This window comes from Chrysochloris asiatica, unplaced genomic scaffold, assembly GCF_000296735.1.
Source record: "Chrysochloris asiatica unplaced genomic scaffold, ChrAsi1.0 scaffold00281, whole genome shotgun sequence".
In the NCBI taxonomy this organism is placed as follows: domain Eukaryota; kingdom Metazoa; phylum Chordata; class Mammalia; order Afrosoricida; family Chrysochloridae; genus Chrysochloris; species Chrysochloris asiatica.
Window position 1 is genome coordinate 153,215 of NW_006408799.1, and position 14,788 is coordinate 168,002.

At 49.7% G+C, this 14,788-nt stretch overlaps 1 protein-coding gene across 1 annotated transcript in view; it reads right to left on the reverse strand.

Moving 5' to 3' along the window:
- Nucleotides 1-2,323: 2,323 nt before the first annotated feature.
- DHX37 (DEAH (Asp-Glu-Ala-His) box polypeptide 37) overlaps nucleotides 2,324-14,788 on the reverse strand; it is a 39,161-nt gene continuing 26,696 nt past the window's right edge. The window contains exons 17-27 of the mRNA XM_006874523.1: nucleotides 13,329-13,435; nucleotides 13,043-13,231; nucleotides 12,055-12,179; nucleotides 11,793-11,909; nucleotides 10,620-10,792; nucleotides 4,576-4,690; nucleotides 4,328-4,465; nucleotides 4,057-4,151; nucleotides 3,885-3,958; nucleotides 2,584-2,681; nucleotides 2,324-2,409 (exon numbers count right to left, since the gene is read on the reverse strand). Coding sequence (XP_006874585.1) covers nucleotides 2,324-2,409; nucleotides 2,584-2,681; nucleotides 3,885-3,958; nucleotides 4,057-4,151; nucleotides 4,328-4,465; nucleotides 4,576-4,690; nucleotides 10,620-10,792; nucleotides 11,793-11,909; nucleotides 12,055-12,179; nucleotides 13,043-13,231; nucleotides 13,329-13,435 — 1,317 coding nt within the window. The remainder of the gene's footprint in view (nucleotides 2,410-2,583; nucleotides 2,682-3,884; nucleotides 3,959-4,056; nucleotides 4,152-4,327; nucleotides 4,466-4,575; nucleotides 4,691-10,619; nucleotides 10,793-11,792; nucleotides 11,910-12,054; nucleotides 12,180-13,042; nucleotides 13,232-13,328; nucleotides 13,436-14,788) is intronic.

Genomic DNA, 14,788 nt, shown 5'->3' on the forward strand with positions numbered 1-14,788 from the left:
TATTCAGTTATGCTGGTTAGTAATTCCATACATGAGCCCTGGATACCCACAGATAAATGTAAAAACCTTCCCTAAAAGCCGAGACTATAAATTCCAAAAAGGCAAAGTTCCGCACCCCCCCCAAAAAAAAAAAAGCTAAAGAGGATAGAGAGAAACTCTGTTAACTGATGGTATGTGGAGGGGATTATAATCAATGTAATGAAACAAGCTATATGAATGGTTGAATGTGAAATCGATAATGTGCCCTGAAAACTTTCACTCAATCCACAATAAAAACCTTAAAAAAAAACAGTACCATCAACTGCCAAAAAGAACAAATACACCTGTGTTTTAAGTATATCCAGAATACTGCTTGGAAGCCAGATTGGCCAGACTTCATCTCACATACTTCAGATGTACTATCAGAAGGGACCAATGCGTGGAGAAAGGCATCATACTTGGTAAAATGGAGGATCAGAGGAGGAAGATCCCCCAATGAAATGGATTGGTACAGCGGCGGCACTGGGTTTACGCAGAGCAACAACTGTGAGGCGGAGGGAGGCAGAACTGGGCAGTTTGTTGTGCGTACCTACACGGGAGATGTGAGTTGGAAACAACTCGAAAGTACGTAACACTAAGGGTGTAGGGAATGAAGCAAACTGAAGAATTAGCAAAATATCTGTTCAACTCCAAATACTAAGGCACGCTTTTTAAAATGGTGAATTATATGGTATATTTTCCCCACTGAACAACCAAGTTGGTTTGAACCGCAAGGTTGGCATTTCAAGCTCATCAGCTGCTGCTCAGAAACCCTATACATGGTTGGAACTGACTCCATGACACACCACCACTATTTTTAAGAGTGGTCCCTGATCCAGAGTCTTGGCATGGAGCTATAGGATAAGTACTAGACAGCTAACCGCAAGTTCAGGGATTCAAACCCACTTCCGCTCCTTGGAAACCCCACACAGGGGTGCTGTGAGTCAGAACCAACTCGCAGCACCCAACAGCATCCCGTGATCCTATTTTTTTTCTTTGCTGTGGTTGCTGATGAGCCCTGGTGGTGAAGGATTTGGGTGCGAACAAGAGAGGTAAGCGGTTCTAACCCATCAGCAGGAGAGAGGTGGCATCGACATTTATAGTTTCAGGAACCCTGTAGGATTACTCTGCCCTATAAGAACACTGCAGGGTTATGCTGCCCTATAGGGTCACGTGAGCTGGAACGAGCAGTTGACAGCTGGCCTAGCTTGGTGTGGCCACTGAGTAAAAGCTGGAAGTCAGAGGATGCTGTGGTACCTGGGAGAATGGCTTCCACAAACGTTTTAGTGAGCCTGGAATTTCTGGCTGGTAAATACCCCAGTTCCAATTGTTAGCAGGAATGAAAGCTTTCCTCCATTGCTGAGTGGGTTTAGCAAAATTGGTCTGCAGGATGCTCTGGGCCACGGGCTGCCCATGAACGAACAGGAGGTATGATAAGGGGTGAAGAAGTTTGCGTGGGGGTGGATGGACGACCAGGACCATGATAAAGACTTTGGGGGTGAGGTCAAGGCGTTCCTTAGCAGGACTACAAGGCACAGAGATCCGACCACTGCCACGTGCCCACCTAGGTCTTTGTACCCATTCTGTGGGATAAATCCACCTGGGGAGATCAACGTTGCCAAATCAAAATTCTTCATTCTCTGTTCCAGGCCGGTCCTCACCACAGAGGGCAGGAGAGACGGCGAGGGCCCACTTGTCCACTGTCCTCCCCCAGGGGCCTCCTCTGCTCCCACCAGGGAAAGGTCTGGGTCAGGGTCCCTCTTGAGGCTAACAGGGCAGGAATAAATGAGGACATGCCATGTCAGGAGCAGACAGGACAAATGCCTCAGTCCTTGTGGCTACAGTGAGATTTGGTGGCCACTCGGCTGCTTTTACAGGAGAAGGATTGGGGGGGGGGGGGAAGCCAGGCCCCCAAGGTCTGAACAGAGTCATTCACTTGCCTGAAGCCAGTGACAGGCATGGGGGTAATACCCCACCACTACTACTGTGGGGGACAGTGGTCTACCTCCAGGGAAAACAACCAACCAGGATGCTCTGAGCAGACACCTTCCTATTCATAAACCTCCTCCCAGTCCTGCAATGAATGTGGTCTGAGAGCACATTTCAACACAGAACAGCAGCATGTGAAATAAAACGACCCATCGAGTCATGAACAGTCACGACAACATCCCAGCCGGAACAGTCTGGTCCACAAACAGGCTGAGATGAAAGGGCGTCTCCAGGGGCATGTCCTGCCTCTTGGGAGGATCTGGGAGGTCAGGTGACACTCGGCCAGCCCTTCAGTCTCCTGAGGAGCCAGGTGCCATCAGCGGTCAGAGGCAGGGGGCCACGCTTTTTCCACGTCGGGGTGCAGAGCTTGTGGGAGCCACTCACAGTACTCTGCCAGAAGATCTGCGGGAGAGAGGGTGTAAGCATGTCAGAAGCAGCTCTGAATGCGAGCTTTCCAAATGAGATGGCAGGAACCTTGGCTGCTGGAGAACAGGGCAGTCCTCCCTCCCGCCCACCCGGCTGCCCATGTGCACAGCCCACAACTCAGCTGGTAACATCCCACCCCATCCAACGCACATTTGGGGGTTCTCCTCCAAGCGGCCAGCAAGGCGTCACGGCAGTCTGCTTTCTCAGCGACAAGGGCCTTCAGGAGAGTCTCTGTCCTGGGCTGCAGCCTGCCGGGCAGAGGGCAAGGTGTAGATAGGCAGCTGGAGCCGTTACTGGGCAGGTATTGGGGGTCCCTTCTCAGTTGTGCTGGGTGTGGTGAGGGGCTGGGGTAGTTTAAACCCCACTTCCACTCTGCCTTAGTGTCCTTGGGATGATGCCACAGAAAGCCCACAAGTGGGTGGATTTCAAGGACAGAAATGTCCTCCCCAAGAGCGCAGAGGGCTGGGAGTCAGGGATTCGAGGAAGGCTGTCAGATCTGGGAAAACCCTTGTCTTGGTACCTTGGAGATCTCCATGTGGCATCACCTTTCCCTCGCTTCCTGCTGGCTTGCTTCTATGCCAAACAGTTCTTTTCATACCACACAAGGATATACAGACCCCCTACAAGCCTGATATGGTGTCCTGGTGCGTGGCACTGTGGGTTAACGTACAAGACTGCAAAGCCGTTTGAATTGCAAGGTTGGCGGTTCAGGCTCACCAGCTGCTCCTTGGAAACCCTATACAGGATCGCTATGGATCAGAACTGATTTGACGGCACTTAACACCACCACCCTGATACGGCCTCATAGTAACAGAAATCACACACAGGATTGTATCACATTCATATGAATCCCATTGTACAAGTCACCCTAGAGGACAGAGCTGAACTGCCCCATAGGGTTTCCGAGGCTGTCATCTTGGGAACTGAAGATGAAACAAGTCTTCTACATCTTTTTCTCACAGAGGCTGGTGCGTTTGAACTGCTGGTTTTTCAGTTAGCAGACCTGTGCTTAACCCACGGTACTACCATGGCTCCTTGGTGGTCTGGAGAATGTTCCCTAAAACTCATGCCCTAATCTGGAATTCGGGTCTTTAAAGATGCCATCAGTTAAATGATGAGCAAGGCCGTGCTAGAGCGGAACAGATCCTTCTTAGAAAAAGCAGGGGAAGATTCAGACACAGGAACAGAGAAGAGGGAGCCATGGGAAGGAGGCAGAGACAGGAGTGATGTGGTCACAAGCCAAGAACACCTGGCTCCCCAGAAGTGGGAAGACGCAAGGAGTCGCCCCAGCGCCTTCAGAGGGAGCTTGGCCCTACCGACAGCCTGACTTTGAACTGATGGTTTCCTGACTGTCCTGATGGTTTCGGCAGGGATTTGTGGCGGCAGGCCCAAATCCTACAGATGCCCTTTCTGCCCCCTGCCTGATGTCGAGTGGTCAGAACATGCTATACCTGGCCCACGTCTTCAGCATCGTGCAGGGACGGGACAGAAGGCAGTTTTGGTATGAAGCCAGCTTGTGGAAGACCTAGAGAGACCACAGGAAGGGGTGAGAAATCCACTGCCCTCCCACCTTGGACCCTGAGAAATGCCAAGGGGAGTGTGTGTGGTCACCTAGCTGCCTACCTGCCCTTCCAGTAGAAACCGGGCGAAGTGTTTGTAGCGGTCGATGCCCTCAGGGAAGTCCACCTGCACCTCGGGGAGTGGCCAGCCGACGCGATCTAGAGCGAGGGTGGGAGCCAGTGAGGACCCCAACATTCCCTTAATCATCTCCTGTCAGACGTAGGAGGCCTGGATGAGCCCTCTGCACAGAACGCCTCCTAGGGACAGGGACAGGTGATGCCCCCCAGGGGCCAGCTGGCAGAAGGGCTGCAGCCTTGGAAAGGTCCCCACTCACAGAACACGCTGGCGCGGTGACATAGAACGCGTCCTGTCTCAGGGCAGTAGGTGGGAGGCGGCTCATCAGTGGGCGGGCCGAACTGGCAATAAGGGGGCAGAAGCACAGGGATCCACTGTACCTCCACAGCAGAGACACCTGTGGTGCGGGAAAGTGGGGTCACAGCAGGCCAGCAGCTAGGGGCCGGAGGTCCACGCTGGAGCCCTAGGGACATGGGCAGGCAGCCCAAGCCAGGCCCAGTCTCACACCTTTCATGTACATCTTGGTGGTTTCCACGACTTCCTGGTAGACCACAAACTCGGGGAGCTCCCAAAAGAGGACAGAACTGGGGTGGATGAAGACGGGGTCATCAAGGAGGGGTGTCTGTAGAGAGAGATGGTTGAGTGTATGGGGGTCTAGGAGGAGCCTACCAACAGGGGGTAGACAAACAACAAAAAACTGCCCTGCCTGTTGGAGTTGATCACAACGCAGTGACCCGATGTAGAGTTCCCAAGACAATCTGTGTGGTAGCAGACAGCATCATGGTTTTCCCATGAAGCGTTGGTGGGTTTGAACTGCCGACCTGGTGATTAGCAGTCCAATGACCAAGCCACAGCGCAACTCCGGAGGGAAAGGAAGCACTGAGAGGCCAGGACCCAGAGAAAGGCCTGTCTACAGCCATGCTGGGAAGACGCTGTCTGTCCTCAGTGTAACAACTCTGCCCTGTTCACTCAGACATGTTATCAGGAGGGACCAGTCCCTGGGAAAAAGCACCATGCTTGGTAAAAACAGAGGGTCAGAGAAAAAGAGGAACACTCTGGTCGGTGGGGTCTGATTGTACAAGTAAAACTGGTTATAATCTGTACATCAAAAACCCCCCAAAACCAGAGGGAATAGCAGGAAAAACTGTTGAATGATTGAGGCATAGAATGGATTATAATCCTTGCAATGAAATGAAATACGATAGGATGAAGTACACAATCAATGTTCTCCCATGTGAACTATCACTCAATTTATAATAAAAGCTTTAAAAAAACAAAAATGATTGAAATGGCCAATATTTTGTTATATATATACTGTAACAATGAAGATAAAAGGGATGATGGGGATAAAGACCCCCAAGGATATGGATCAACAGTAATGACAGTAACAGTGGGCCCACACATAACAATTGTCAAGACAGCACAGGACTAGACAGTGTTTCTTTGTTGTGTGTAACAAGTCGGAACCGACTTGATGGCACCACCTGACAGCTTCCGTAGTAGCCCCGTTAACTGTGTGCCTGGTGTCAGAGTTCAGTGTGGCCACTGCAGCAGAGCAGAGACAGCTGTGGAGGGATGGCTCCTGTCCGATCTGGGAGAGAAGGCTGAGGCAAGTCTGAACTCAGCCACCTTAGGGATCAGCTTTGAGCTGTTACTCGTGTGGGATTTGATTTTCCTTCTTCATGAAGTCAGATGACGCTCCGATGCATATCTTTACGGGAACAGACAGCCTTTCAACATGAAGCGTCAAGTGGGTTTGAACCACCGATCCTGTGGTCAGCTGCCCAATGAACCGCACAGTGCCATCCAGTGGAGAAAGGATGCATGCCGCCACGTGAATGCTCTGGGGACGTGCTCATGAGTGAAAGAGGCCATGTAGTGCATGAATGGTGCAGAGTGTTGGCTGCCGGACCCAGGGAGGGGAGAGTGGGGAATGACTGCTATCAGGCACGGGAGCTTCTTTTAGAGGGATGACAAAAATTGACACATCCTGAGAACGAACCAATGGCGGGATGGGTAGCTATACAGTGAGGAGCTCCATCAGCAACAACACAGAATACCGGACCAAGCAGGCTCAGGGGATGGTCCCAGAACTCTGAACCGCAGATAAAGGAATATTTAGAAGGTTGGAAGGCTTACAGTTGAGGGAATTTGTAGCAGAAACAAGAAATCCAGTGCTTTCTAATTGAGCCGCCATCTTGGGAGAGATCGAGCTGGGGAAGGATCAGAGCAGACATGGATGCCTACCAGAACCACAGAGATAAAGGAGTGGACATTCTTGATTTTTGTTATCTGTTCAGGGGTCTCTCACTGTCTGTGTACCTCCATTCTGGTGACTAGAAAGAGGGCCTGAGTGAGTGAACACTCCACCCCCACCCCCAGAGGGTGCTACTATGCATGTGCACAGATCGCTTTGAAATTTAAAATGACAGTTTCCATTTAAAACTGAACGGAAATGTCAAAGGGCCACAGCTGGCCCTGAATGGTTTATTACTAGAAAAAGGCCTGAACGGGGATTGTGGAGCTGGACAGGCAAACCGAAAAGGAAATAGGCCAAAAATTAAATCCTGAGTTACATCAGTGGCATCCTGAAATTTCTCAGGAAGAAGAGTGAAAAGGGAAGCCCATCTCTTGATCACATCTACCTGGAGGCAATCAGAAAGCATAAAAAATACCAAATACACACCTATCTAAGTATTAAGGCCACAAATAACTCCTAATTATGCCCAAAAAACAGAAACAGATGACCATATCTGCACATGTCCAGAAACGAGATAAAGTGACTGAGGCAAATGAGCTAGAAGTAGACCTACACTCCATACTGGAAGATGGGCAGGCTTTGGAAATCCCTGAGAAGGAAATCGGACAAAATGATTATAATATGTATCAAAACAATTTACAATGGAGTTGAGAAAAATAAGGAAGAAGTCAGGAAAGCGCTACAGGAACAATCAAATGAGATAGATACAGCATTGGAGACAATTCAAAACCAACAGAAAGAGGTCCAAATGATTAATAAAAGAGTATCAGAAATGTACAATACACGGAAAGAGCAATGGAGTACAACTGAAGTGATAGAAGCCAGAACTAGTGAGCTAGAAGATAAATCTCTCAACACTACTAAGATAGAAGAATAAATATGAAAAAGGATAAAAAAATCTGAAGAAGGCCTAAGGTTCATGTTGGACAACATGAAGAGGAATAACATAAGAATTATCAGCATTCCAGAACAGGAACAATCACACAAGTCCACAGAAAAGATAGTTAAAGAGCTTCTGGAAGAAAATTTTCCTAACATCCTGAAAAGTGAAAAGATAAGCATTCAAGAAGCTTAACAAACCCCAGGAAGTACAGAACCTAAAAGAAATCACCAAGACATATAATAATCAAGCTCTCCAAAATCAAAGATAAGGAGTGAATCCTGAAAGCAGCTAGGGAAAAGAGAAATATAACATACAAAGGCAAACAAATCAGATTAAGCTTGGATCTCTCAACAGAAACCATGCAGGCAAAATGGCAATGGGGAGACATATATAAAACCCTGAAAGAAAAAAACTGCCACCCAAGAATCCTCTACCCAGCAAAGCTGTCAATCAAATACAAAGGTGTAATAAAGAGGATAAACAGAAGCTAATGGATTTTGCCAAAGCTAACCCTGCTATGAAAAACATCCTAAAGGAAGTTCTGTGGACTGAAAGCCAACAAGAACAGACAACAACCAGAGAATGACATACATGGCATCATTACCGTGAACTCAATCAACAAATGGAAGAGTCAAGAACAGAATAAAACTGTAAGAACAGAGGATCTGGGAGGTCAGTCTATGATCAAAACAATTACAATGTAAAAGAAGGTAAACACAGAGGAACAGAGATCCAGGTGGTGGGAAGGTCAGGTAGATTACAGGATAAAATAGACTGTCTTAAATGGAGGGAAGAGTTAATGGAATATAAGGTAACCACAACAGTGGGGTTGCAGTGGAGGGTTTAGTTCAAGTGTTGAGGAGGGCAATACAAAAAGAGGGAGGGGGTGGAAGAACAAGATAGGGGAACATTGAGATAGGTTTGCATGGCCTAAATTGGACAGAGGTAAATAGTGATGCATGCTCAACCTTGGAACAACAGGGCTCTGTGATACAAGGATCTAGGCATAGTTTGAAGAGGGTAAATAATACTAAAATCCTTGACTGTCTTATGAATACTGGTTTCCCTTGCCTACTATTGTAAAATAGACATTTGAGTGGAATAGAAAGGAATGTTGGGAAACACGATTACAGAAAACTTGTAAGCCCATCTTCAAACTATAACTGAATGGAATACCTAAAAAGGGTTCTAGAACTTGCCCAGTGAAATAGGCCTCTTGCAAAACCTTTGCAGAGTATAGGAACTTACTCTGGAATCCTGAGTCTCATCCAGAACCTTAGGAAGTGGGACAGTCTGACCAGCAAGGACAAGCAGACCAGCCTGGAACAGCTAGAGCAACAGAAGACACATCTTCAAAGAAAAAGCATAAGAAAAACCCAAAACAAAAATGTCAGCATGACTGGCTACTACAAGAATAAGCAAGCCGGGAAGCCATCAAGGCAAGCAATCAAGTTCCTTCAGGACAAACAACCCTCTAAGACTGAAACTCAAAGGAAACCCATGAACAGCCATGTAAGCTTGCTGGCGACCACACTGGTCTACTGGTGAGTGGAAGAGGGGGAAAGGCAGCAACGAAGAAAAGGGCTGAGTTCAACCACAATCCATTGACTCCCGTTGACCTGGAGATGAAAGAGAGAGGAGGAAGGGCTGGTTGGTCCAAAGCGTGGTGAGACCTTGGGACACTTGAGCCCATGGACAAGGACATAGCTACAGAGGACTACAGCTGAGAGTGACGCATCCAGCTGATACGAACTGAGGGGAGATACACAAGAACACCCAAACTTGTAGATAGTACCAATCTGACCTAGCCTCGATGGCTTGATAATCAGAACTTGACTAGAGGAAGATTACAAAAAAAAAAAAAAATTTTTGATAAAGGAAATAAGGGTAAATCGCTACAATTTGATGAACCTGACCTATACTCATAGAGGTAGTAACTCTAAATACCAACAGAGAGGGAAGGAGTCTTTACATGAAGTATCAATGCTATCCCGTCTGTACACACGGTAGATAGGGACAAGCAACTTAGACATTAGCTACCTAAAATGAGGGGACAATAAAGGCACAAAGTGACTGGTTTACAAGGTTTCAAGAGGGAGTTTAGTTTAAGAGTGTGTGGGGGAACAAAGAGTCCCCACTGAATAGCTGTCATCTTGTCTAGATGGGTCTGGTGAAAAGAGATGGGGATAAGATTCATATGATTCAATAGTGAATAATTGTTATGACTAATTGTGACTGTCACAATTGTAAAGGTAGAAGTTTTGTAACAAAAACAAGGGAGTGGTTAATCTTACAGTCCAGAAACAGAGGACCCTAGGACCATCAAGGGAGAAGAGCACAAGCAGAATGCGGGACCTTGTCCAGAGAAGCAGTGAGGTCAGAAACGGAGGGAAAGATAGGGACATGGAGAGGGCGAGTGGATGAGGACTCTAGATTCATGGGAAGAGAGGGACTAAGAGCTGGTGGCCAGGAGGCAGACTTGCAGAATGTGCCATTTTGTGGTATAAATTGTTATATATGCCTGAGTGGTTTTTCCTTTGTTTATCATTGTGATGAAATAAGGTGTATGATTTGTTGAATGTAAAACTGATGATCTGCCCTGTAAACTTTCACTCAATCCACAATAAAAACCTTAAAAAAACAAAACAAAACAAAAAAACCACATCATCATGTTGATGGGGGAGTCATGGTGTGGCACAGTGGGTTAATGTGCCAGACTACAAAGCCGTCTGAACTGCAAGGTCAGCAGTTCAAGCTCACCAGCTGCTCCTCGGAAACCCTATACAGGATCGCTATTGGTCAGAACAGACTCGACGGCACTTAACAACATTGATGGGGAGTCCTGGTGTGGTGCTGTGGGTTAATGTGCTGGACTGCAAGGTTAGTTTTAACTGCAGGGTCTGAGGTTCAAACTCACCAGCCGCTCCTTGGAAACACTACGCAGGGTCACTGAGTCGGAACTGATTTGATGGCTTAACGGTGGTGATGCCTACATAACTGAACTGTAGTGCACGTTTCACTGGGCTAACTGTATTGTGTGTGAATGATGTCTCAGTCAGGTACCTGTTAGGAAGGAACTAGGCTGGGGGTCCTGAGTGCTGAGATACACACACAACCCTCAGTGCCCTGGTACCCTGGAATGTCTGCTCCACCCCACCACCGCCTTCCAGTCAATTCTGACTCACACAGAGCCGAGAAGGACTGCCCCACAGTGTTTCTAAGGTGCTACATCTTTCTCTCAAGGAGCATCGAGTGGGGTTAAACCACTGATCTTTTGGTTCCCAGTCAAATGCTTTGACCTGTGCCACCAGGGCTCCTCCCCACCAGGGACTTCCTAGAGGGCACATGGCTATGGAGGCCCTGCCCACCCCGGTCCCCGAGGGTCCTGTCAGTGAGCCCCTCTGCCACCTTGTAGGCGTTCCTCCACTTCTCCTCGAGCAGCTCCTCGCTCTGGACCCTGCGGGCCAGGTGGTCACCCAGGCCGGCAGCCACGATCTGCCGTAGATAGGTCACCTGGCTCTCGGAAGGCGGCTGCATCTTGGGGTCTACAAAAAGCTCGGCCTCAGGACACACTGCGTTGACTGTGGGAGAAAGAGTGGCCAGGGGTGAGCACTGGCTGCCTTGGCTGGGGCCTGGGCCAGCTCTGCCATGGACCTTCTGGAAGCTCAGTACTGCTAGTGGAGAACCCATGTGCTCCAGAGCAGCAGTGCTTTATGGGTGTTCCTGGCTGTCATCTTTACAGAAGATCCCCAGTCGTTCATCTGTGGTGCAGGTTTGAACCACAAACCTTTAGGGTAATATTCAAGCAGAAACCATTTCCAAGACCTAAGGACGTAACCCGCACCCCGAACCCACTGCCGGCAAGTCATTTCCAATGGATTCACACTGACCCCAACAGGGCAGAAAGACGGCTCCTTAGGGTTTCTGAGGCTGTAGGTCTCTATAGAAGGAGACTGACTCATCTTTCTACCTCAGAGTGGTGGATGGGTTCAAGCTGCCGCCCCTTCAGTGAGCTGCCTAATCCTCTGTGCCACCAGGCTTCGTGTCACCCTTCTTAGCCCCAGTGGAAGGACGAGGTCTGCAGAGTGGAGCTCAGTCCTCCCTCCTGCCTTCCCTGGGACGTTAACTGGCAGGGAAGTCGTCTGCTTCACTGAACCTCATACAGAATGTGGCGCGGAGCCACAGGGAGGAGGACCTACACGTTGGGGGAGATCATGTTGGGCCCTGCTTCTTCTTAGGGGCAGGTGACATAAAGATGACAACGGGAGCAGGACCAGTGAAGGAGGTTGGGGCAGAAAGGGACTTCTCACATTGTTCTGTCTTCCCATGAAACTCTTGGTAGATTTAGAAAACAGGAAGACAGGAAAGGCAAGGCCTGGGAAGTGAGCAAGCAGATACACACTCAGGACAGGACACAGGGAAAGCAGGAATCTATGGGGACTCAGCCTCCGACACCTGCCAGAATTTTCCAATCTCCCACAGCACAGCCCAACAGACTGGCCCAGACTCCTCCTCACATGCCAGGGAAGGGGAGCCCTGTGCACGGCTGGCCAGGATGCAGGAGATACACGGGACACCTACCTGCGGTGGTCAGCTGGCCCCGCAGACGCCGGATCTCCATCATAGCCTTATACCGCAGCCCATTGGCTTCACAGAACTGGGGCGAGCCACCCGCAAACTCCCAGGCTCCCACAGCACCTGTAAGTTGATTAGGGGGTAGGCGACTGCTTGCTAGCACCCACCCTAGTCTTTATGACCATACTACCACATCTCTATCAGTCTCCTGTACTACCCACTGTCCCAGCTTATCCCTCGTCCCCCCACCTCCTGGCTGAGTACGCACCCAGAAGCACCATGAGGTCTCCAAGCAGGAGAGAGGCCCCATGGCCAGCCCAGGTCCTCTTCATCTGGGCCACGCGGGCCCGCTTGCCCTTCAGAATGGCGAGCTCCTCATTGCTGGCGGCTGGTCTGCAAACACACACCACATGGCTACTGCCTGGCCATCCTCAGTCATCACCCAGGACAGCCCATGGAGAGACTACAGCTAGGCGGGGTCCCCAATCCACACAAGCCAACTCTCAAGCTTGGCTCAAGTTCATGACCATTACGATGAGAAATGAAGAGGTGCCATGTGTTCTCATATGGCAGGAGAGGAACTCCCCATGGCCAATTCCCTCTGTGGGGAGAAGGACATTCACAATATACAAAGACCCAACCTGGGAGAAACCAAGGATGCTTTCAAAACGATCCTGGGGTCCTTCACATGATCAAACCACAAAACACACGGATTGTATTTCTGAATAAAATTCACCCCCATAAATAATGCACCCACATAACCAATGGGTATAGAAAACACCCAAGGGAGTGTGTAAAGAACGTTTAAGGTGCATGTTATTTGCATTAAAACATGGAATACGGAGGAGGAGGAGCTGCATTTCATTGAGAAATTACTAAGTCCTTGCTCATTCCTGGAACTAGCATGTAATCACCATGTAATCTAAATCTTGCTACATACACGTTTATAAGCATGTTTTAATCATTTCTGATACTACTCTTTTCCTGTTTTCCTCTGGTTCCTCCCTAAAAGTGGCCTTTACTGAATGAATGACCCTCCAGTTTTCCACAAATCCAAAGTCCCACCATCCCTCATGTGGAGAGGTTGATTGCTGGGAGGGGCTAGCGCCCTCTGTGGACATGAGTGAATAGCTCAAAGAGGACAGAGAGGCGCTGGTCCTGCCCTGATTCTCCCCACTGGACACGAGCGAATAGCTCAGAGAGGACAGAGAGGCGCTGGTCCTGCCCTGACTCTCCCGACTAGCCCCGCACCGCACCTGTCCAGCTCCTCGAACAGCTCGCGAACCGTCATGGCCGCCACGATAGTAATGGTGTAGGGCAGGCAGCCGTGCTGCCGGCTCAGCGCCAGCATCTTGGCAAAGCGTGGTGCCACGGGAAATGTGGCCATGGTCCTGCCCAATGGGGTGATGGGGCAGCTCACCCGTGAGTTCTGCAGCTGCTTCATCCTGGAGAACAGAGGTGGCGGAGATCAGGATCCTGGGGCGGGTTTTAGAAGCAGAGCTGACAGGGCACCCCAGCCTCCCTAGCCAGCCCCTGCCACACCTCTCTGATTTCTGGGGCGCCTGGAGGGCCCCCAGTGCAATCAGCAGCTCCTCGGCGGCGATGAGGGCCTCCACGGAGGGCGGAGTCGGAAAGGGGAAGTTGACGACCTGGGGACACAGGAGACAGTGGGCACAGAAGTGACAGCAAAGACACATGCCCAGGGACCGCCTGAGTAGAGGGCTGGGTGCAGGTGAAGTCAGGTCAGGCAGGATCAGGCAGCGCCTCAGGGCCTCAAACTCCACATTTTTTTACTCCAGAGCAAGGAGAAACCACTGCACGAGGCTGTCTCCCTCACTGAAAACTGAACCCACTGCCCCGGAGTCCAGCCATAGCATTCCTGCAGGACAGACCGGAACTGATCCATCGGGTCCCTGGGCTGCCATCTTCCTGGAAGAGGATCTCCTGGTCTCTTCTCCACGGGATGGCTGGTGGGGTCAAACTGCCGATCTTTTAGATTAGCAGCTGAGTGCTTACCACAGTGCTACCAGGGCCCCCCCTCACTTACACATACACAAGATACACCTACTGTCCTCTATTCATCTGGGGCAAAAGAGAGAGAAGGAAACCAAAGGGAAAAATCCACCCGAAACGGCGGTCTCATCTGCCCTGAGACTGGAAGAACTCAATGGTGTCCAATCACAAATACTGATCATTCTGAACAGGGCCATAATACATGGATCCTGAAAGAATGGGAGAAAAATGCACACCCGGAACTTGAAATTCCTTAAAAAAAAAAAGAAATGAAAATGAAAGAGCCTTATCAGACTAGTTAAGATGGGAGGACTCCCTGAGACTATAGCCCAGAGACGTCACTACATCTTGAATAAAACCATCCCCGGAGATCATCTTTGAGCTAAATAACAGATTGGCTCGTAGAAAGAGTAAGACTATCTCTGAAAATATCAGCAAAACCACAAACAAATGGCTGCCTGGAGTCAGACTGAGATCAGTCCCAGGCTCATCTTGGTGCCTCAGTTTCCCTGTCTGTAGAATGGGGATGAAAATAGTGGTAGGGCCACACAGGCGGTCCCTGAGTGGTACCAAGAGGAACTTAGTGCTCAAGTACTGGCTGAAAGGCTGGCGGTCTGAGCTCATGCAGAGATGCCTTGAAGGGCAGACAGACTTGGGATCTGCTCCTGAAAACCCCGTGGAGCAGTTCTACTCTGCACATATGCCGCATGGGGTTGCCAAGAGTCAGCAGCCAACAATGACAGGAAAGACAGGCCAGGTGGTAAACACATACTGTCACCCAAGACACCGTAAGTCCAACACAGGGGGCAGAATGCCTTCAGAAACCCATGGCAGTAACGACACAGGAGGCAGTGAGTTTAGGAAACACCACTGGGGAATCAGCCCGAAGGCGGGGGGCAGGGGCTCTCTGGAGGGGCCTCGTGACTCTGTAACAAGTTGGCCTCCAGAGAAATCCTTCAGGACTGATCTGCTATCAACAGAAGTTAATC